Source organism: Limulus polyphemus, unplaced genomic scaffold, assembly GCF_000517525.1.
Source record: "Limulus polyphemus unplaced genomic scaffold, Limulus_polyphemus-2.1.2 Scaffold171, whole genome shotgun sequence".
In the NCBI taxonomy this organism is placed as follows: domain Eukaryota; kingdom Metazoa; phylum Arthropoda; class Merostomata; order Xiphosura; family Limulidae; genus Limulus; species Limulus polyphemus.
Genome location: NW_013665781.1, coordinates 852696 through 878305, shown reverse-complemented (window position 1 = coordinate 878305; position 25610 = coordinate 852696). Strand labels below are relative to the sequence as shown.

Below are 25610 nucleotides of genomic sequence, written 5' to 3'. Positions count from 1 at the left end.
TTATTTTTTTTTTTCGTTCTTGTTATAGATATCACTTCTAGTTTTTACACATGTGGTATATAAAGTGATACCTGAACTGTGCGTTCAGTGTCACAATTTTTGGCTTTTGTTTGCCAAGTCCTAGATTACCAATAATAGAATATACTTCATGTGTGACTTCTACTGCCCACTTTCTGAAGAGTCTGATTTTCTGCTTTCTCTCCAAACAAAACTACGTGATGCAGCTGGCGATGTCCATGTTGAGAAATACGTGCTTTGTAAGCAACTCAAAGTATAGCCTCGTGGTTAAGGGCACAGTGTAATATGTTATATACAGAGTGTTACAGAGTTTATCCTGCCTTAAGACACACCATTTTATATATTTTTCACCTTTTTTTTTGTTTTTTGTGAGCAAATGATTGTTTTTCAAACAGGAATAACTCGTTTTAATATAAATTATATAAACGTCACAATAGACGCATTTATTTTGTTGTTTACAAAAAAAAAGTGAAATGTTATGTAAGTATGGATGTCATAATGTATATATATGTTGAAAAACATGGCAATTTATTTCTTTTACTCTACGATAGCTATGGATTTGTTTTCACATTTGGCCTATGATTGCTTCAAACTGCATATTAAGAGTTAAACGGTGCTTTTACTTGATGTAGTTTAGGTGTGCCAATACCCCAGAAACTACAAAATTATCCGTGCTGTATAAAGAATTACTGGTAGTTCTCAGCAGACTTTGTATATAATTTGACCATTGGCCCTACCATTCCCCTCTATACACATACATGCACATGCTAAAACAGTAGTAACAAAATGGTTCAAACTCCATGAGTTTTTACAGGCTGTACACATATTACTTCAGTAATATCAAAACAGTTCACACTTCATGAGTTTTACAGGCTGTACACATGCCACATCAATAATATAAAAACAGTCCACACATACCACATCAATAATATAAAAACAGTCCACATGCCACGAGTTTTACAGGCTGTACATATACCACATCAATAATATGAAAACAGTCCACACTCCATTACCCTTTTATACAACTGGTTGGATACTCTGTATTGAAACTTGCATAGGTGTATGTGGTAAACATATAAATAATAGCTAAATTAATACATTTTGGTTGAAGTAGATAACTTTTTTTTTCTATTATAGGCATACAATCTTCTTGAATGGTTCTCTTCTCATATCCCATGTTCAGTATAAGGATCAGGGTATTTATCGCTGTGTTGGAATTAGTGCCAGCAAAGACATACCCCAACAAACTTATATAGCCCATCTAAAACTTGCATGTAAGTATCGTCCAATCCTACAATGCACCTTTCACAGATCTTAAGGTATAAATCACAATGAATTCATGTAATGCTGATTCCTACAGTTACCAAGAGACAGCTGTAAGAGAAACCTCAGTATAACAGAAACATTGAAGTGAATCGTAGATGTATCTTTTATGTAATGTAAGCTGTAAATATGGCCTATTGTTTTTTCTTAAATATTTAAATACCATATATTTGTGAGATTTTAAATTATTTTTTGTAATTTTGCTCAATAGCATATTTATCCAATAAAATTTCCATCTCTCTCATCATATAAAATATACTAAGGATTGGATCTATATTAGAAGAGTGAGTTTTAATTTATTTTAAATCTTTGCACTTTGGGGTAAATGATATTTCTTGAAAGTCAACAAGTAAATCTGTAAACCATGGTAGAACGATGGTTAATTTAGATATAGTTTATGAAGTAATAGAGAAGAATGTGAAGAAAATGGCCTAGTTGTTAGATAGTAAAATTTGCTAAAGAACCATCTGGTAATAGAAGGTTTGTAAGTTAACTTATCAGTTTTGCCACTGATTATAAAACTGAAGAAATATGGAATCTAAATATGTTATTTAGAAGTTTGTTTAGTGGCTGTTCGTGCTCCATTAGTTCTCTTGAATTTCAGACCTCGAAGAGCTTTCAGAAAGTTCATTTGAGCCACTACTTGATGAAAATCAGAGAGTTTTCTTCCCTTTACATGGTCTTTTTGAGGTGGCATGTCTGGCTCCAGCGGGATTTCCACCTCCTCGAATTTGGTGGGAAGATCCAAAGGGTCACATTCTGAGTGACAGTGGACGTATTAGAGTAGAGGATGGTCGCTTAATTATCAATGATGTTAAACAAATTGATTCAGGTAGTTTCACCTGTGTGGCAGAAAACTTGGCAGGAGAGAAGAGAAAAAAAATAGAGCTGTTTGTTACCAGTAAGTGAAGTGTGGTTGGTTAAACATATATATAAATCAAAACTTTTTTTTTACATTTAAGGTTGTATGTTTGGTTTTTATGTGTATAGCTGTAAAACAATGATCTGTATGTCGTCATATGTAAATTTCAACTGGTTTTATGGTCATCTGTATCAACTATTTATCATAATCCATCACTAAATAGCACAATGTTTTGGAACAACATGGTCAATCTCGGCTGTCCCATCCTCTAACCTTAACTAAAACTATTAATTAATAAATAAATAAAAATCTTAAAGCCAGCCCTTATCATTATTATTATGATAACCCATTTGCCATTTATTTGCCCAACTCACTAAATCATCTGATTCCTTTTATAAACCAGCAGCATCCTCTTCACAGCTAGCAACACCCAAGACCTTAATATCATCTGCAAATCTAAGTAATTTATTGACCATTCCTTCATCTATATCATTGATGTAAATCAAAAAGAGCAAAGGTCCTAAGATTGAGTCTTGAGGTACCTCACTTGTGACATTAATCCAATTTGACTGAACTCCATTTGTAAAAACTCTCTTTCCTCCATCCAATTTGCTAACTCATTCCCCACACCAATAGAGATATATTTTTTTACAATCCTTTTATGTGGCACTTTGTCAAATGCTTTCTGAAGATCCAGATACACCAAATCTACATCCTTACTCTCATCTACATATGCAGCTACCCTTTTCTTTCTATAAGGAATATGTTTACTTTGAATATTTAAAAATCTCTTTAAAAATTTTCCACATCTGATCAGTCTCCAAATAACTCAGCTGCCCAATTCACAACAAATAATTCTTGTTGCATCCCTTCAAAATTTGCTTTTTTAGACTTTTAACCAAAATATCATTATTCCTTAACTTCATATGCAGCAAAGCATTAAACCTAATAAAGCAATCATTATCAACACTGTTACTGTTAAGCCTAACGTTTAAGAACCAGTTATATTAGGTTTTTTATCACTACTTTGTCTTCACACTAAAGTAATTAAGTTTATTTTTAATTATATAGAACTTAGAAATATAACTTTATTAGAAGTGACAATAAATAGTCTTTACTCTGATGTATACTTCAAACCATGTATAACCTACCTGTAACTATAAGCTGAATTTAAACTAATGGATCTAAGTTGAAGTACACAAGTTAATCTTCAAAACAGGAGGAGGCAATAAACTAGTCTTTAGATTGTTTTTATTTAATAAAACAATATTAATGTGTTTTGTGATTTACCAGTAAGTTGAATTATAGCTAAACCTAAAGTACCATTACACATACTAAGCCTAATTTAACATTGTAGTACAATTTACGCCACTAACCTCTTAAGTTAAAACTTTGACCGTCTTACTTTTACTTACTAATCTTACTAAAGCTAGCTATTATTTTGTTATTTAACACAAATTATAATATTAATATTAAATAATTTTCAAAAATCTATAATAGCTTAACTTTTCAACATCTTCTGTAGCACCCTTTTATGAAATTTCATTAGTATATCCAAACAAACACTGAATACAGTTTTATGTTTAAAGTTTTAAACTTACAAAAGGATTGTAAAATATTATTTGGATTTCTGGTGTTTTGGAAGAATTTGTCAGTCAGATGTGTCATGGCTCTATGATTGTGTTTGTTTTCTACATAAACAGTTTTATCAAAGACATTTCAATCAAGAAAAAACTTTACTCTGTACTAACCCTGAAAGAGAATAAATTCCAAACAGTTTAATTAGCTTCAAAGGAATTTTTAAGCCCATCTTTTCTGTTGTAGTATTAAATACCAAAAGCTGGCAAAGAAACAGAAACTAATTCATCTGTATTCAATTATGATTTTTATCATGAACATTAGACCTGTCTCTTCTTTGTTATTTTTAAGACAATGTTTGATTTTTTTTTCATCCAATTTCAACAAACTGTACATTTTCAGGGAATTTTTTTTTTATGCCCCCAAAATTAACTGAGATATAAATTAGCCTGTCAAAAAGCATGGCATATTTATTTACCTCACAAAAAAATGACAAATTACTATATTTTTTACATGAGAATAAATCAATTTATAGTAAAATAACACTGTCTTAAACTGTTTTGATCTTTTTGTCACTGGCCATTGTTTTCTTCTAGTTGAATTATTGTTTGGTCAATCTTCTAATAGTATTAATAGATACGTACTTATTAACATTTGACTTTTGTTTACACTTGTTTGTGATAAAATTAGCTCAAGCATTAACTTTAGAAAATTAATGTTTAATAATAATTTATAAAATATAAACCTTTGCTGTTAGATCATGATTCAACTGTCTTGGTTTTCTTTTCATTTTAAAACACAGAGTAGTGTATAACAATCAAGAATATAACTTCATGTTATCAGCTATGTTTTTGAAATGGCTCAAAAACCTGTTTCTAAAATTTTATACTATATGACATAATGGCGTATATGAAATTTTGTTGACTCCTGTTAAATTTTCAAAGTTATCTGGATCAATAAAGGCCTTGATTTTCTCACTTCTGATTCTTGCTTTTAAAGTTCCACCAGTGATCACATCTAACCCTGTGGATATCCAGATAGATGAAGGGAAATCAACAACATTTTCATGCAAATATAAAGGAAGTCCATATCCCATTGCCTCTGTACACTGGCTAAAAAATGATCAATATGTTAACCCCTCTGATCCTCACATTACTGTTTATGAAAACAAAGGAACTTTGGTCATCCAAGATGTGCAGTTGTCTGATGCAGGAACATACAGATGTGTGGTTAACACATCAGGGTTTCCTCCAGTTTTTTCTGAAAACAGCACTCTGGCTGTTAAAGGTAAAAAAAATTGTTTCTATATTTATTCAACACTAAAAATCTGTATGGAATTAGATTCATTCCTATATTTATTGTAATCAGATGTAATTTTCAGTTGGAGCTAAACAATTAAATGAAAGCTTTATTAGAGTTAAATTTTTTTTTCTCCTATTAAGTAAGTGTCATTAAACTTCAAAAAGGCAGAGGGTTAGAAAAACCTAATGTCTCCTGGTTGTAAAAAAAACAACTGATTGTTTCTATTATGGAATACCAGCTTGACCTGTATCCACAGAAATTGAGAGAATTTGATTCAATACATATTTTTTGACACACCAGCTTTGAATTATCTAAAAAGGCAAACATTTTATGTAAAAAAATGAATTAGAAAATGCAAATTTCCATTGTTAAATATTCACTTACATAAATATCTTTCAACTTCTTGTATAAAGTAGGGAAGATGAATTGTTTCAGATTATGTCCTCCATAATAATGTATCATTAAAGAGTCAGAATAATTCTTATGAGAAATATTTCTTCTTCTTCATCTTTTATGGGCAGAAACTTTGAAGTTTGTCCCACCTCCTGTTAGCAAGAAGCTGGAGTTGGGATCTAAAGGCAAGATTTACTGTAAAGCTCGGGGTGCTAAGATACCCACAGTTCATTGGGTAAAGAATAGTGCACCATCTAACCATTGGCCTCCTCACATTAAGGATGAAAATGGCACATTACACTTCAATGTTGTTCAACCAGAAGATGCTGGAAGTTACACCTGCATTGCTACCAGTCCTCAAGAGACAATTAATGCTACAATAAATGTTGAAGTTGTGGGTTAGTTGTGACTTGCTTAATTTATTCATTTCTTTAAAGTTATGAATTATAAGGTCTCGTAAAATATAACTTTATCATAAGTTCTGTTTGTCTAATTATATATTCTGAAATGGTAATTTAAATACCCAGTATATAAACCATTTAATTTTTTGTTTCACAAAGAGCAGAACAAAATAGAAATAGTGTTGAAACAAATATAATTGTTTATGATAAAGGGAACTTTCAACAACACATTATTTTATAGACAGGAAATCTCTACCACTTAGTTCCTAACAGTTAGTCAGGTGATTTTGAATACTGTGATGTTAGGTCATATACATTAAATGCAGGCTGAATGAAAAAAGCTTGAGGAATAGAAGTTTAAGTTGTCTTATGTGTGTTGTATTACTTCACTCAGTTAGTGAGAAGGCCTCTTCTGGAATGTTTCCTGAACATGTATGATACTTATTACTCAGATTTAACTTTGCCAATAAAAAAAAGACCCATTGACAAATAGTACAGAATATACTGGTGTAGGACTCAATAAGCTTACTTGATCATTCTCAAGATATGTGAAACTTTTGGGTATTTACAAGTGTATATTTTAAAGTGCTTTTTTTTTCTATTGTTAAACAATTATCATAAAAGTTTTCAAAATTATGTAATTTAAATATCAATCATTACAATTTTATATCTTGTTAAAAATAAATTAGTTCTTCACTTTAAAAGTAGCTGAATATCTAGATAGTTAACACAGTGTGTTTATCAACCATTAAAACCTGATAACGGCTAATGAACCAGTATTCCTCAATTTTATTGTTATGATTCTGAGGTCTTGTGGATAGTTGTCTAACCAGAATTACTCTTTCACCACTCTGATTCTGAGACGCTGTTGAATCAAGATTCCTCTCTTTTACAGCTATCATTCATGAGTTCTGATGAAGTTTGCTTACTTGGAATTCTTGTTTTAGAATTCCAGACAAAAGATGTTCAGTTAAAAAATATTCTAAACATTTTTTAGCAATTTTTCCATTTTTTATGTGCATCTGTTTGTTATGTATAATGAAATAGAGCATTTTTTGCCACTAGTAATGCCTAGGTTCACAGTAACACCAGCAGACACAGAAGCTTATGAGGGCTACCCAGTAATGCTACACTGCAAAGCTAAAGGTGATCCTCAACCAAGTATACAGTGGGATAAGGATAATGTGTTGAAAGGTTTTGACAAAAACCGATTCCAAGTCCTGAATAATGGAACACTTTATATTAAGGAAGCTCATATGAATGACAAGGGAAAATATGGCTGCACTGCAGGAAACAGTGGGGGATTTCGTCGTGCTGAAGTGCTTCTTGTAGTTCGAAGTGAGTTTTTATGTTATATCTATTGAAGATTTTAATATTTGTGTGATGCTGTTCAAAATATTCCATTACTTATTTTCCTATACCATAACAAACAAACTAAATGTAGTCATTGTAATATTTCTTAGTATTTTACCATGTATATAAACACACAAAATTATTACTATATGCAGTAATATCATATAGAATATTATAGTGATACATTTATTAGAGGATATGGAAAAGCTTATTGTTTAGGAGTTAGAGATATTATAATATTTGAATGTGATCATTATCAACAGAAAGATTTTTAAATAGCATTTTGTGCATCACAAGCTATATTTTAGAGAGTACATCACATTAAAATCAAGCTATTCCTAGAATAGTTGGAAATATTAATGAATGAGGGGCTTTGTGAAATATCTAGAACAAGGATTAGATAATAAATATGGGTGAGCCAGTCAGTTAGCTAAGTAAGCTTGCAGTGAAACAATGAATCATCAAGAAAATATAAAGTTGTTTTCTAGCCTGTAGAGTGAATCAGTCAATGTGTTTATATTTTTGGATCTTTGTTAGCTATCATGCATATTGAGTTACTTTGTACAAATAAGTTGTTTTTTACGTTAGTGCATTTAATATGGCTATAAATGTAGGCCTACAACAAGTTACAAAGAAATGTTAAGGAGTAAATAAACCTAATTTGTTATTGTTACATGGATGGATGTTTAATTATTTTCACTAGATTATATAAAAGAGCCCCCCCTCCCAAATAAAAGAATAAAATTACAACAGTTGTAATGTAAAGTATAATAAGATGGGTAAAAACTGTTATTTTTATCTAACTTACTTAGAGAAGCAACATATAGTTAGAATGTTTTTCACTTGTGCTGTTTGAAAATACCTGGACAGATCTGTACATAATTCAATAAATTTATGATATCCTGGATGAGGTTGAATTAGCAGTCAGGTCATCTTAAAGTGAAATCTGCATCTAGTAATTTAATACTTTTTAAGTTAATATTATTCTGAATAGCTGCCTCAATAATCAGATCATTACTAAAGAAGTGTTGTGAAGTTTCAACAATCTATATTTCACACAAAAAAATTGTTGTTGTTGTTATTTTTTCATCTCCAGGTACAGAAAACTACAGTCCAAATCAGATAAGTGAAGAGGATCAAGATGATGCTAGTACCATGAGCAAGACTGTTACAATAACACTGTGTGCAGCAGTCATATACATTGTGCTTGTTATAGGACTCATGATTTGGTGTCGTATTCGACGAGCTCGACGTAAAGCCATGTTGCTAGCTCAAGCAAGTGAGGAAGGTATGTTGTAAATTAACTATATGTATGCATGAAGACAAATTATTTCTACTTCAAAAAATTATAATCATAGCAAACTTATTTGCACTTACTGGTAGAACAATATTAATAGGTGAACTAACTGATAACAGAAAAAATTTGAGGCTACAGTGAATTTCATAGCTAAATAAACTTGAAATATCCAAATCACTGATGTAGCAGATCAGAAAATTATTAGGATAATTACAGAATTCAAAGTACTGTGAATCACACTACATAATCTTACTGGAAATTACCACTTTGTTCAGTTGGTCATTGCTACTGGTTTCAGTGAGCAACTACTTATCCCTGTCAGTTACTATTTGTATGTACTAGACTAAAGAGAGCATTGATTCTGTTGTTATTCTTTTGACTTCTTCTTCTTCTTCTTTTTTTTATTATTATTATTATTACTGTATAAATACTTGTTGGCACAAGTTTTCTTATGGTAAAAAAAAGTAGTTTAGGAATGTTATGCTCAATTGTTTGGCAGTTTAATTTTTTGTTAAATAGTGATTTGTGTTTTCTCAGGATATGATTTCATTTTCAATATACCAATCAAGATATGATTTCCTTTTTAATATACCTATTTGGGTAGTGTTAAGTTTTGTTTTTCACCTGGTGATAAGTTGATTTTGATAGCCTTGGGAATTAATTGTGTGTAGGAAACTAAACATGATCATAATTTTTATTTTTTAAATATTTCCTTTCAAAAGAGTATTGTTTCATAAACTGAAATGAAAAAAACATGTTTTTTCTTATGTAAAGGTTTGAAATAACCTGTTTTTTTATGTTCTATTATTCTTCATATTATCTTTGTTTACTATTGTAGAGTATATGCTTTTTGATGAGAGAACATCAAATAAGATGTACATATGTGTGGAATACTTCACAACTAACAGTTAGACAAAGAAAAAATAATTTATTTGGCCACACTCTCATGATAACAAGTAAATTGTACCAGCTCTTTAAATTAAGAAATTTTAAGTTTCCATCTTAAGAGCAAATGAATAGATATTAGTTCATTGTATCTGAGCAGTATACAATGTATATGTTTTCTGATAGCAATCATAAAATAAGCCTAACATAAATATCATTCAAGATTTGGTACATTACACAAAGCAGTAATGTAATGTCAAAGTATCATGAATTATACAAATATAACAAGGTGTTATTCACTCATTGGGAGTGACAGCCTGGATGAGTGGATAGTACACCTACCTTTCTGACATAAAGATCAAGGATTGAATCTTGGCTCTTTTCACTAAATACTATCCTTCTAAAGAATTCCCTGAATTACTATTCAAATTAATAGGAGATTAGTTGCCAGAACTTGAGGATATGAACTTAGAGAATATTTTGATGGCAACACCATGATCTTGAGCAGAATTTGAAGATACGCCACATGAACCAGTAACTAGTATATGAGATAATATTGAGTGAACCAGTAATCAGAATAGAGGAAATGCTGACAGAAACAACATACATGCCATAATGCAAGGAAACATTATCGGATGTAACATTATTAGATGAACATGCTTTTTGGCAGAAAGCACAAGGAAGAATTTTGAGCTATGTCAGAAGCAAGAATAGCTGATAAAAAAACAAAACAAAGCATCTTACTACAGAAAACCTCAGCTATTCAACTTGAAAGTCTTCTAATATTTAAGCTAAAACTGAATAAACTAACACAAGCTCTAATTACTTCATTTGATATTGCAATAAAACATCGAGTAATCAACTTGAAACTCTTCAGATATTTAGACTAAAACTGGTATAATTAATAATGATCCAAGAACAGGATTTATTTTGTAGCACTAATTTTTGTGTATAGAACTGAACATATAAGTAAATGAAACTTCATTATAAAGACAACATGAATTAAGGTTCTTGTTGGATACACAAGACTGTTTATTGTAAGTATTATTATTTAGTTTATTTTGTGACTTCATATTTAATGATTATTCACCTTTCATAACAAGAGAGTTAAAGTAGTTATTGTAAAGGTGATAGTTATGACAAGTTTGGTTGCGTAACTCGGTCAGAGTCGTATGTTGTATGAATGGTTAAATTGTTGTAGTATTGTTGACACAGAGTAATTCGAATATTCAGTATTTTTCTCATTACCTTAAGTGAGTATTATTACATTATAACGTCACTTGTGTAGTTTATAGAAAGTTCGAGGCCTCAGTGAACAACATATAAATATAGGCGACCAAGTGAGCACAAGTCAAGTAGAGAAAAAGTGAAGTAAAAGAAAAGTTAAGGTAGAAAAAAGTTAGTTGATAGAAATACATGAAATCAGCCAGCATGTCAGTGATTAGCCTTAATGGGCGATATTTTAAAGTGAGTTTCACAGTTTAATAGAGATAAGATAAATAATTTGTCTTGTTAAAAGGTCAGTGGCAGAACAAGCTATCATACCTATATAAAAGCTATATAAAAAGTAAGTGGGCTGAGCATGGCCATGAGATTAGCATCCTAGACTGTGATTCTGAGGGTTCCTATCCTTTTACTAAAAAAACACATTCCACACTTTGTGGCCATGGGTGCATTATATGAGTGCTGATCCAATCCTACCATTTGAGTACTATTACCCAAGAGTTGCTGGTGATTGCTTCTTTCCCTCTAGCTTATCAGTCCAAAATTAGGGATGACTTGTGTAGATTTTTCAAATATCCAAAACAAAGAAACAAACAATTCAATAAGAATACTCTAGACTATTCATTTTTGAGTAATGTTTTTGTAGATTTTTATAACTTAATTTGAAATATCCTTCTTTTTAAAATTTGCGCAAACTGTAATATAGGATGATTCTGTTAATATATTATACTTCTAGTGGCCAAACCAGATGATGATGATGATGCACAAGGTGATACTGAAATGAAAGACAGGGTTAATCTTGGAGCTGGTGATCAAGAGCGAGTAAATGGTGTTGGTAAGAATGAGGGGGTTGTCAATGCTCCTGGCTCTAGTTCTCAACCTGCCAACAGATCTTCATATGACAATTTTCAGTTTTCTAGAAATAACCTTCAGACAATGATGCTGCTAGGTAGGTGAATCTGATGAATTTATTATCTCTTTATATTTTTTACATTTCATAAAGAGGTTGCTTTTATATATTCTTTATGTTCTGTGTTAGTCTTGTTGTAGAAGTCTTTAACGAAATATCATCATGCATATGTCCATAATTACTAGGCTATACCCTAATTCACTTCCAGTTAGGTATTTGTTTGTTACTATAGGGACTGTTCTAAATTACTGACATGCAACTGTAGAAATTTATCATATTTTTATGTTACCATAAAGACTGAACAGTAATTTATTTGTATGTTAACATGGAGTTAACTGCATTTTATAATTACTAACATAGTATGACACTGCATATGTAAGCTTTGGTGTTATGGGTAATATGTTTAGCTTTGATTCGTTGTAAATCCCTGACCATTCAGCAGTGTGGTACCAGCACAGGTAAATGGGTATAGATGGAAGGATGTGAAAGGCTTTACCAAAGAGAAGTATTCTCATATAGAAAGATTGCCAAACAAATGTAGAGTCAACAAAGACAAACATTTTGACAGAGATGGCCTTTAAAATTTCCATGGTAGTTGAAAAAAAAAACTTGCATATCTGAGTATTAGGGGCAAATAACTTTCAATATTAAAGAGCCTGTTCCAACAATTTTCTCCTAAGTTTGTATGTCATTACAGAACTCAGAACAGTCTTTTTTTATATTTTCATAGAATGTTTTACAAATTTACTATATTTTATTTAAAGCTCTTGAGATATAGAAACTGATGCTTTACTTACTTGTAGTTCAGAAATTCTTAAAGATGAGTCTCCTTGATGTTCTTTTTATGATCATAAAATACTGCAAGGTTTCAAGGTTCTAGATATAGAAAAACTATTACCAGGCTTTAAATAATTAACTTATTTTGAAATGTGTTCATTACATACATACAGAAATCATGAAAGTTTAAGTTCTGTAATCATAAACATCAATGAAACTTGATAGCAGTCTTTTACTTTTGGAACAGAGTAATTGGAAATTTTGACAATTCCATCATATATTAAACTTAGAAACAAATTACACTCCTATAATTTTATGATAAATTATCTTAAAATTATGCTACTTGTTTTTTTAAGGATATTTGACTTGTTTTCACTTTTTTAAGGAAATCCAAATTGTAATATTTTAGAATATTCATTTTGTTTCATAATTTGTGAATTATAGAATTAAATAATATACTGGGAACATAATATTGCTTTTTGCTTTTGATCCCCATCCTAGGACATGGAAAATTTGGTGAAGTATTCCTAGCTAAAGCTCGAGATATTAATGACCATAAAACCGAAACTGTCGTTATGGTGAAAGCACTGCAAACAAAAGATGAAGACATTCATTCAGAATATAAGAAAGAAACTGAAATGTTTCGTAATCTTAGTCACAAGAATTGGACAAAACTTTTAGGTCAGTGCTTGGATGTTGAACCTTTTCTGATGGTCCTAGAATACAGTGATTGGGTAAGTTATGAAGCAGTTGGTTATGATTATTCAACTTTTATAAAAGAAATATGAAGTTAACCACATACTCATCAAAGATATCGAAATCAAAGAATAGGTTAAAAATTGCCAAGTTTTTTATATTTTTATTTTAGGAAGATGATGTTTCAGTCTAGTGCTCTTCATCAGATCATACAGCTTACAACAAAGATGTATGTGCAGAATTTAAAAAGTTGCATGTGTAGCATTTTGAACATTGAGCATGAAATTTTTCTGAAAAATTTCATCTTTGACATAAAAATTACAAGTCATAAAAAAGAAAAACAGATTAAAATTAAAAGTGAAACAAAATGTGGAAAAAATGAGAATCTATAGGAAAGAAAAGCATTTATTTAAACCAGATGGTTGTAGGGTCCCCAGATTATAAATTAATTTACTTTCCAGTCATTCTCTTTTGTGAATATTTGTTGGAGCACTAATAAGTCCCAGAATTAAAGTTTCTCAATTGTATGCTTGCTGATGATGAAATGTTTGCCTATAGGTGTATCTTGGTTCCACAGTTTAATATGGTTTAGATGTTCTTGTCCTTGCTCAGAGTCAGTGCCTGTTTGTCCAATGTATAAACTATTGCATTTTTTGCAAATTATGCAGTAAACATTGTTTCCACATTTTGTTTCAATTTTAATTTCAATCTGTTTTTTCTTTTTATAACTTTTAACATTTATGTTAAAGATGTAATTTTAAAGAGAAACTTCAAGCTCAATGTTCAAAATGCTACACGTGCAACTTTTTAAGTTCTCCGCATGCGCCTTTGCTGTAAGCTGTACGATCTGATGAAGAGTTCCAGCTGGAAATGTCGTCCTTTAAAATAAAAATATAAAGAAACTTTGCGATTTTCTAACCTATTCTTTAATTATGATTAATCAATTAACAATATTCAAAAAAGTAGTAGACAACTGTGATAAAATATATAGTGATTGTTTTTGGTATGCTGTATATGTATTTGAATCTTTTTCCCTATTGTCCATTTATTTTGCATCAGCTTATTTTCATGAATATAAATTGATCATCACAGATATAACCAATGAATTAAATATTTTAATTTTTCCACTAACTATATGTACATTACACTGCAGGAAATTCATGCAAACAATATTATTCCATATAGAGGATTTGGTTTCTGTCAATGAGAAAAAAAAAGTTAAAAATATATCCCTACAAAAGTTTTAAGAAATGTCACTTGAAATCATCTTGTAGAAAATATACTGCTCAGAACTAGTTTGGGTTTGCATTTCAAGTAGAATAATTTTCACCTGTTTTTTTTTAATTATTGAATCAAGTGACCATACTTTGTTTTGTATTAAATTTTTTATTTTTAACATTTCTGTTGTATATTATTTTGATATCTTTTCAAAATTGCTAAAATACTTTTTTATATCTCAACAATAAAATTTATGTAAAAGAAAAGAGTTGTGTACATTTTAAGGTACAAAAATATAATGTATATCTGCCATTACTTTCATTTAAACTTCAAGTTACTCTGTTTTGGTATAGGGTGATTTGAAGCAGTTTTTGTTGGCCACAAGGAAAGAAAATTCTCGCAAAGGTCCTAAGCCACCACCACTGTCCACATCTCAAGTTATTGGTGTTTGCCACCAGGTGGCAACTGGAATGGAATACTTTTCGTCTCAGCAACTCATCCATAAGGACTTAGCAACCAGAAATTGTCTGATCACATCTCGATTAGACATAAAGATTAGTAACCCTGGCTTGTTTGAAGACACCTATGCCCAAGAATACAGTCGCTACCAGAATAAAGTAGTACCACTTCGATGGGCTGCTCCAGAAGCTGTGCTTGAAGACAACTGGTCCACAAAGAGTGATGTATGGTCCTTTGCAGTGCTTGTTTGGGAAGTGTTCACACAGGCAGATTTTCCTTTTGCTACTAAAACAGATGATGTGATATTACAGTTACTGAAAAACCATCAGCTGGTATGGAGCCAACCAGAGGCTTCCCCTAAGTTGTTGACAGAGATGCTTCAAGGTTGCTGGAATTATCATCCAGTTGCTCGTCCCTCATTTAGTGAAATAACTACAAGGATTGGAGAAATAAATGTTGTAAGTAATGTGTAAACCACTGACAACAAGATGAGAGTACACTGTGGCAGAAAACTGCTGCTATACTAGTATTTTTTATGTTATGAAGTATTGAGTAAGTAACGTTTGTGCCAGGACAGATAAATTGAACATAAATACTTTTGTGACCTAGTCACATTTATAATTTCTTCTTGTGCTTCTTGTAGATTTTTAGAGTGGCTTTTTATAACATCATTAGAAAGAAATTTCAAGCCATAAGTTGAAATTTTAGTTAATTTAATATCATTTTGTTTTTTAGGCAATACATTTGATATTTTCTCAGCTGTTTTCTTACTTTGACTTGTGTTTTGAGACAGTGCACATTTTGTAAACATAGTTTTTGAATGTCAGTTGTGTGTTAGCTTTCTATTTATTAAATCTAATTCTTTGCTGAAACAGTTCACTGCCACATGGACCATTCAGTGTGTTTGCTTATACACATGACAGACACATAAGTGTATGTAAATCACTATGCATACTAGTGTTAAGAACTGTTTAGCACATGCAGGCTAATATGCAAAATAGTTATCAAAATATACTAACTCCATTGCTAGATGTTTCAGTGTTTGTTACAAAGTTGGTGTGAGCTTAAGTGTAAATTAGGCTAGACTCTGTACTATGTCTGTATTTAAATCTTAAAATTGTTTTGAAAGTCTATTAATAAATGGCAGTACCCCAGTAACTTCCAAATATTATATGTGTTTATTGTTAGAAACAAACAATTTGCATTTAAAAAAAGCTACAGTCATAACAAGTTTTAAAGAAAAAGTTGAGTGATTTTAAATTTTCATTACTTTCTTCAAAAGTGCAGTAAAAAACGCTATATTTAGGTGTTGGTCACAACCAAAAGAGTTAAATCATGTGATAAATAAGTGAAATTACATTTAAACAAAACTGAAAGTTGCCCAGTACTTAAAATCAGTGATGAATTGATAAAGATCACAGTTGTGAAATATTAAGTGTTTTTTTTGTGAAATTAAAAAGTAGACAAAAATTTTCCTTGACTTAAAAGTTACTTGTATATCTGTAAGTTTTTACCTATGTTTTGGGTGTAATGAACTAAAAGAAAGAGGATATATTTCATAAAATTTTCATTTGAAACTGACATTTTGCAAATGCATCTTTTAGCACCTGAAATGTATTTTTTATTTTTTTTAAATAATGACAAAATGACAACTTATAATCCCCTACTGTATAATATATTTGCCAAAAAGTAGGTTTGTGTGAAAAATGAATCTTTTACTTCATAAACCTCTTGAGTTATCTCTGTACTGTTATTAAGATACATTCTTATAGCATTGTGCATTTAAAGGTCTTGTGAAACATATTTTTCAAACCTGCTTGAAACTCCTAGCTGAGTTTATATCCATCCTATTTTATTATTTTATGTGTTGATGTTTTTTATTTATTAGCACTTTTGAAAGATAAACATAATTAGATCAGTTTTTTTTATGTATTCCATGATTTTTAAACTTGATTATGGGACTTGTCATGCACAATGCCTGTTTGAATGATTGTGTTTTAATGTGCATAATGAGTTTTACTGTATACAGTGAGGGTGCCTACTTGTGGATACTCCTTTTTTTTTCCGTAATAAAATTTATTTTTTCACCCCACCCCATCGAATAAAAGAAGTTAATCTTAGCAGCTAAATATTTATACTTGAATTAGTGGTAGACCACATTCAAAGTCACTCTTCCTTAATTATTATATGATAAGGAACATTCAGTGATAGGAAGTTTAAATTTATTCTAATTTATGTTTATTTGGATAAAACTATAGTTATTAGAATATTGCCAAATTAACTTTTTAATTTTTGGACGATTTTCAAATTACCCTCGTAAGAGATACATGTGATTTGTCAACTGAAATTTGAAACGTGAGTACTTCTCTGTACTGTTAATAAGACGTTTCTTCGTGTTTATTTTTTGTTTAACTAGTTCCTATTTTATGATTGATATACATGAACATTTACTCAAACATGTATGAAATATAGAGAAGCCACCTGGTAATTTGATGATATTAAAACCTTATTAAAATCTCAAAATGTAATTAAGATAGCTTTCATGAATACAAATTCACCCTCAAATGTTGCCAAAAATAATGTAATTACTAAATTTAGGCTATAATAAATTAACTGGGTCGAGCGCGGCCCTGTGGTTAGCGTGCCAGACTAGACCACGTTTCCGCGATTCGCGCCCTCTTACAGCCAAGAAATAAAAAAGGATAAATTGCGCTCCGCATGTTTGGGTCGTTGGTGCGTTTAATAATAATGTTCAAATCCCACTATTTGGTCTGACAAGGGTTGACTGGCTGCCATCCCTCTAGTCTATCACTTCAAAATTAGGGACGGTTAGCGCAAATAGCCCTCGTGTAGGTTTACGCGAAATTCAGCAGAAACTTTTTATTCGATAGTACTTGATTAATCTTGATGGTTTGAAAAAGGAGTTGCATAGAAATACATCACTAGCATATTGTCCTCTAACTGTTTAGCGCCATCTGCCATAAGGTATTTTATTGAAATAGGAACCTTTCGATGAATCTAGTTGTTTTCTTTTACGATAACTAGAATTTATATCGACTAACATTTGTAGTCCATAAAATTTATACGATATAATACTTGGACGTCTGTAATTTTCTGATGTATATTAATGTATGTGCGAGAAGAAAAGATGGAAAATCATGTAGATCCTATTAACAAACAGTATAATTCGTTAAATAAGATCGTTAACTATTTTTAAAAAACTCTCAAAGTCATTAACGATCATTTTAACGGACTGGCTCGTAACCGTAACATCATTTTTTGGACCAAAAGGAAATCCCAGTAGGTTAAATTAACTACTTGTTTACATAACAATGTTTTGCACACACACACACACACCCTTAATGTTTCTTTTTTTTTACGTTGGGAAGAAGAAGAAACTAAGAAATTACTTACAAATACTCATCACATGTTCGTAATCAAAACACATGTCAGTGCTTAAGGACGTTTGATTAAAGTGATTTATATTTGGGTCCGCGATATTTTATATCACATGTTTTAATATCTTCAGTTGTTATTATATTTGATGTATATCTATTTCGTATTCTTTTTCAATAAATTGATGGTCTTTATTATATGAGTGTTGTTTTATCCATAGTACACGTGGTTATGTACGAAACAAAAGAAAGAGCATTAGACATGATATGAATACTGATATACTGTTTATTTAGAAGCTTAGATTATGTTTTTGTATTTAAAGTTTAAAAGTAAGTAAAATAGTTAAACTTTCTAAATAGAATATTTATGGATTAGTAAGTATGCCTTACCATAACCAGCATACTTATCTTACGCTTTCCACATTTAGTAATGCACGATCATAATTGTTAACCTTTTACTGAGTCATCCACTTACCACTCTAACAGCAAGATCATTTTTATGATCAAAACACACACTAAAAGATTTAATTTTGTATATTAAGGTTCGGTCCCTAATTTTTTGCCAACCAGGTTTTAATTCGCAAAGTAAGAATTTTCTCTACCATTATGTATTTATAATAATGGAATTGGTGCTTACTCTGTGTTTGTTACTTAACACAAGTTCTCTACCACAACCAGAAGCAATTTAGTTTTTTTGGGTGGCAGAGCAAGAAACATGAAATTCTGATAACTATTTCTCGAGATATTGCATAACTATTATAAAATACGGAATCTGCTGTATCCAAATATTCAGTCCATGTGATGGTACCATATTTCAGTCGGGAACTGTGAGCAGTCAAAGAGACACAGGGTTCGGAATCATCTTAACAATAACACACAGATTGATTCTCTCTCTCTTTTTGGTTCTCAAAGCAAATTATGCGACCTTTCTTCATTGTATGTTGGAGGCTGGAGACCTTAATTTTATGATATTGCTGAAGGTTGCTGCTACTACTACTATCACTACTGTTCTTGTCAGTACCAAAATTATTTTTGAATGCCGCCACAGCATCTTTGAGCTTTATAGATGAATTTTCCTCAACGATGACTGTCAAAAAGTCCATAGTGAACGCATCCACAGCGGCTGCACGAGTTTCAAGTTTAAAAACTCAGAACCTTGCATGTTTAGGTAATCGAGGGAATAATGATGATTGGTGATGACATGCCAAAGAGTAGTAAAGTTGCAGTCACGGTCAGCAGAGCTTGGATCAATCTCCTGAAAGTCTATTTGGCTCTCGTCTGAAAAACAGCTGCAACAACGAGTAAAGAAAAAAGTTCATGTAGCGGACCCGTTAGTTACACAATAAGAAGTACTGTCATAAACTATGGAGTTTCTGCTGGTTATCTGGCCAGTAATAACTCAGTCAATTTTGGAAACTGGATTGTAATTGTCATATCTTATCGTATGCTACATCCTACAAAAGTTTACCAAAATCGAATAAATCGTGGATTTTTTATGCCCTACCACCGTAGTGCCTCTGGTTGAGGGAGAGGTCCTTTGTTAACTTGCATTGCATATACTCCAAGGGGAGCACTCTTGCAATGACCATTTCACATTATGTGCATTGAACAGAACTAGCCTAAAATACCTGTACTCCCCTGCGGGGTTGAAAATCCTCTTCATGATTCACAGAGGTCTCAGTGTACTGATCAAGCTTCTCCATTATTCCCCATTACTTCTATAACTACCCCAAGTGGGGCCTTGTCCGAAAAGAAAAAAGGTACAACCCCACTCCCCGCACGTGGTACTTGAGCAATTGTGCAAAGTCACTAGTCTTTAACTTGAAAAACATTAAACCAAGTAAACCCCAAAGCCTTAATGGCCAGCTTTGACGTTGTATCACTTTTCACCGAAGTTCCCGTCAAAGAATCCTGTAATGTTACACTTGATCTCTACAGTAATGACCCCAATTTTTAATTCACATCCCCAACATATTTTTCGTTTCCCTTTTAGAATTTACAACAACAAAAAACAATTTCATTTTCAAGAACAAAAACTTTCTTCAAACAAATGGTTTAATCATGGGCAACCCTGTTCTCGCCAACATAATTATGATCCGGTTCGAAACACAAGCCATACAATCCGTACTTTATCCTCGCCTATACTGGTACAGTTATGTTGACGACACTTTTGTCGGTTTCACTTCTGTGGAACACGTAAACACTTCTCATCCTAACATTAAATTTACCATTGAACACGAAAATAACAAACCATTGTCTTTTCTTAACCTTGACATTATCAGATCCAACACACATTTCAAAACCAAAATTTACTGAAAAATTATTCACACAGGCCTCTACATCTGGAATTCCGCCCTTGAATCCAAATAAAAAATTAATTTACTAAATATCTTATACACACAACTTCAAGATTTTGTTCAACTGAGTACATAGATGTAGAAATCAACTCTATAAAGCATTCCTTCATTCACACCAACAAATTTCCACAAAACATTGTCGAAACATTTCAACACAACCACCAGAACAAAAAACTCAACTCACAAATAGAAATGACACTAATACACCAAACAAAAACACAACATTACACTGCAGTTTACAATTTATCCCTGGCGGCAACTCAAAAATAATCAACACTTGGATAAAACTTGCCATCAAATATTAAATGTCTGTTGACATCAAATTCACCCCAAAACCTGGCACTAAACTAAAATCATTATTAAATAAAAATTACATAGAATCACATAATTCCAACATCATTTATAAAATAACATGCAATAACTGCCCAGAATTATACACCGGAGAAACGGGTAGAAAATTGGAAACCAGATTCACTAAACAATAAAATTCCCTTCCATGTTTACCACCACTGCAACTCAAAAAACCACAGTATACTCATTCAAAACACTGTAATTTTAAACAAAGAACCTAACATCAATAAATGTAAAATAAAAGAAGATATCTTTATTGAAGAAAACGGCCCCCACCCTAAATCAACACCCCGGGGTACCAAAATACCTATGTTAGACTGTGAAGCTATATGCTGTCATGTGATCTCTTTGTTTTATACTGCATATATGTATCTCTGATAAATATTTGTGCCTGAGGATGACAAAATCTTGTCGAAACGTCGTACAATCATAATAAAGTTTTTTCATTACCCAGTCAAGCCGTCTCAAAACTTTTATTTTCTTGTTCCTCGTTATCAAGTTTTGTTTCCCTTGTTCATTTATGTTTGTTTCTTTCATACCTTTACTGTCCATGTTTGATTTATTTCCTGCAAATCTCTAGAATCTGCATTCTCGCAGATACTTTGAACTTGTGTTGGATATCAGTGTACCTGAATACCATAATGGAAAGGATAAATTAGATGAACAACTTTTTAAGAATATAGCATACACAAGTACACAAAAGTTACACAGAACAGGGGTTGAGTACGTTCTATTCAAACGATTTTGCAGCCTCGCCATATTGTCACTTTGGGGAGACTCTACCTGATGACTATAGTATTTCAGCGTATTTTCCATTGCAAAAAGCTTCGTTGTAAGGTTGTTATGTCTGAAGCACAACATCTCTCCTTGCTTGCTTTGCGTAAGCTATATAGTGTACGACGACGACAGTTTCCAAGCGACCATTTCAACAATCTATTGCAAAGAAATCCAGCAACGTATTTAGTATGTCTTCGTATGGAATAGCATGAATATTAATTTTATTCTATAATTGCCTGAAATATGTAACAGTTGAACAGACATGTCGTGGAAGCAACTTAATTGCGTATATGTAACTTGTGTCACTTTACCAAACGAGAATCCTTCTTAATTACGCTGCGTACTGCTTCCTGGGGTACGACGTGGACAGCTCTTGCCACTGATCTTTATATTTATGGATTCTTACTTGTTACAAGACGTCTCACTTTGCCTACCACACCTGGGGTACGACTTGTTGCAGGTCTCTTTTGGAATAATCCTGGTGCCCAAGTTGATCCACATTCCTTTTTATTTCCAATGTCATTAAGCATAAGTAATATCTTCGTCTTGGAAATTCTAAATCCACGATCTGAACACGTCTTCCCGCTCTGTGTGTATGAATATTTAGCTTCAGAAAGTGTTGTTCCATACCGTTCCCCAAAGTAAATGTTTGGTAGCATCACACTACCTATGAATGCTAAATATCAGAATGTAATTCTGATACATTCTTTTCCACCACGACATTATATCGGATGTGATTTGCACGTGACATATTTATTTGCATATTCAAAATCTTTTTCATACAACGCACTCAACCCTGTGTAATTTGCAGTATTTTAGTGGTAAACAAATTAATGCTATATAATTGGTAAAAAAAACATTGTGAAACTCTTGGAAATAAGGCAGTGCAAATAATCTTTGTATAATGATATTTAAAAACTAGTGCACTATGTCAAGAGATTGTTGATTAATTTATCCTCATGCAAAAAATTAATACATTTTTAAAGTGTAATTAAGTGCTTTGTTGTAATTGTTAAATCTTTCCTTATTTCAATTTCACGATTATAAAACATTTACACATTTATTGTTCATATTTTGCTCTTGGTTAATTTTGATAAAAAATTATAAAAATAGCCAATCTGAACTTCTAGGTTTTGAAATTGACTGATTACTACTTATAAAAACTTGTTATTTAAAAACACAGAAGCTGAATAACTTGGAGAAAAGTTTGAAATGATTCACCGAATTTCTTGGTAAATTTCCCTTATTAATTGAAAAGTAGAAAGGACAGATGATCCTTAAATCGTGCCCCCCAGTGGCACAGCGGTATGTCTGCGGAATTACAACGCTAGAATCCGGGTTTCGATGCCCGTGGTGGGCAGAGCACAGATAACCCATTTGTGTAGCTTTGTGCTTAATTACAAATAAACAAACCTTAGATCGTATTGAATTGGGCATTATTACAAGAAAACCATGAAGAAAGGGCTAAGTGTGGTCCAATTGGTTACCCTCTTACCACAAACAAGAACTTCACTCAGCACTTTGGGGCCATGGTTGCGTTAAAGAGTAACAATCAAATTCCATTATTCAAAAAGAGTAGCCTACGAGTTGCCAGTGGGTAGCGGCGATAGTGTTGAATACCCGCCTTCCCTCTAGTTCAGAGGATCCAATATTCTGAAACGGCTGGTGGTGCAAGAGCTCCTCATCTAAGGTGGTTCGTGGAAAAGAAGAGTTGTAAATCTCAAGACAAACTCGACACTTGAGACCTTAAAAATTCGTCTAAAGCAGAAAGAATAAATATAATTTAAGTGGATAAGTCTAAATATCTGTGTTATATGGCATTCTAGTTAAAATGTAAAAAATATTCTTTACTTTGGAATTTTCAGGCATTATAAAATAATGACCTGCTTGCTGATTTGTCTATAAAAGAAGGAGAGTGCTTATTGAAACTTTCTTGCAATAGAGAGTTAAGATCAAACTTTGAAACAGATCCACTGTTAGAGTTTTTGATTCAGAGAACTGGAGAGACACAAATCTTGCAGATAAAGCAGTTCATTTTCCGATTTCATTTGCTACTACATACCAGTGTGAGACTTGATTTTCGTCATTGCATCCCTGAAGTCCAAACACAATATAGAATTTTGTTCTTAAAACAAGTGCACTCATCATGTCAAAACGTAAAAAGGCAAGTCTGCGATTAATATTAATATTATAGTAATTTTTATGTGCTTATTCTATTGTTGTTTTTTAATTATAATTTATTATGTCCATCAACAAAAAAGTCAGAAACAGTTGCTCTAGTCTATCAATTCAAACTTAGGGGTAGTTGGCATAGATAGTTCTCGAGTAGCTATGCACGAACTTCAACAAACAACCTTGATGATATTATTGGCAGCAGAACAGCCGATCTATTTGTGAAGTCACAGTTGATTTCGCTTATTTATTCAGATCGTGTTTAACTTGTTTCAGAAGTAAGGTTGGAGTTCTGAATAAACATGTTACAAAACCTTAGAGGTTAAAAGTTTTGGTCACTGTTTGTAAACTAGTTAGCTTAATTGCAATTACCAGTGTAAGGTGTCTGCTTGCAGTTGTACTCCTTCTCTTCTCCTTTGGACCTGAACTCCGTGTCTATGTCAACTAGACAATGGTGGAAGAATTTAGGTGTATGTGTGACAGCTTAACTCGCTGATCAGTGGCAATTACCAGGAATTGGCACTATTAGAAATCTGGCCAAAATAGTACTGTGTGTATTATTCTCTATGAACCTATATGGGTTGAACATCTACAAACATTTGAAAGAGACGTGTTCTCAAATCATAGTGGCAACTGCACTTGCTACGAATGACGTAAGACAAGGCCTAGAACTACTTCCACATTCATTCAAATGACATTCACCGGGAAAGGGTAAGGTTGTAAAGATTAATCTTACATTTTCAACTGGCCTGATTTATCAGATGTTGTATCCACGTGCAGTTTTAAATTCTGACCTGTCAGTGGAGCATGAGTCTTGTAAAATGCTTGACAATTAATTTCACCCATTAGAGAATTGCAGTGAACCACTGAATAAACCTAAAGCTGAAGCCTAATGCGTCATTTATGTGAAGCAATATTATGGGTAATTATCATTTACACCTCATTCAGTTACCAAGTGTTAGTGTTCGGTGCACCTACCATGGTCAACATAGATATTTGTAATCCAGCTTGATTCTAGAAAGAGTGGTCCTATGGAATGACCACCGCAACCAGAGAGGCAAGGTACCTTAGCTACTGCTCTTGTTGTCTATATCCAACTTGCCTTGATGATTCTGACTGAACTCTGGCTTTGTGCTGATCAACATTTTCTTGCTGTCTTTGAGTAGCCTGCCTTTCAGCTTGAGCTCGAAGTCTAACTTTATGTTGTTCCAAAGTCTCTTTCTGTATTGAGCAGTCTGTCTTGCAGCTTGTGCTTGAAGTCTTTCATTGCATTCTTCTTCTGTTTCAGCTGCTCTTTGTGCTTCCATTCTTTTAGCGGCAGAAGACTTTCCATAGAAAGGGCGTTTCTTGGGTGTCATAATTACCTGTATCACTAAACAATAATTTACAGTTCACAAAGCTACTAAAAAACTTATGAAACCACTTAGCACTATTTAAAGAAAACTGTTTTTGGAAATACTGAATTGACAGCAAGGTGATCTGAGTGTCTCCTACCATAACGCTTTCTATGTGCAAAACGTGCTTATGTTAGTATGTTTATTACAAAAAAAAATGGCGCAATAATCATTAATTGTCAATTTCGTCATTAAATACTATGTTATGTATCTGCTCGTTTGATAATTTCCCGTAAAAATTCTTTCCGAGAAACTTCGGAAATGCAAGTCCTTTCTTAATTAAAACTTATTTATTCTTTCTCGTTGCAACTTTGCAATACACAGAATTTCCACAGTCAATACGTTTGCAATCCCGATAACAAAACACACACTTTATATTACCGTCACTACCGCTCACTTAACTCAATTATCTGTCTCTATCTCTGTCTATCTGCAATTATTTGCCGGGCTTATATACTAAAACAGAGG

At 32.2% G+C, this 25610-nt stretch overlaps 1 protein-coding gene across 1 annotated transcript in view; it reads left to right on the top strand.

Moving 5' to 3' along the window:
• LOC106477924 (inactive tyrosine-protein kinase 7-like) overlaps positions 1 to 18289 on the top strand; it is an 82439-nt gene extending 64150 nt beyond the window's left edge. The window contains exons 5-13 of the mRNA XM_013938441.2: positions 1156 to 1292; positions 1946 to 2242; positions 4781 to 5068; positions 5605 to 5874; positions 6943 to 7215; positions 8327 to 8518; positions 11373 to 11585; positions 12825 to 13057; positions 14591 to 18289. Coding sequence (XP_013793895.2) covers positions 1156 to 1292; positions 1946 to 2242; positions 4781 to 5068; positions 5605 to 5874; positions 6943 to 7215; positions 8327 to 8518; positions 11373 to 11585; positions 12825 to 13057; positions 14591 to 15169 — 2482 coding nt within the window. The 3' untranslated portion in view covers positions 15170 to 18289. The remainder of the gene's footprint in view (positions 1 to 1155; positions 1293 to 1945; positions 2243 to 4780; positions 5069 to 5604; positions 5875 to 6942; positions 7216 to 8326; positions 8519 to 11372; positions 11586 to 12824; positions 13058 to 14590) is intronic.
• The last annotated feature ends 7321 nt before the right edge of the window (positions 18290 to 25610 follow it).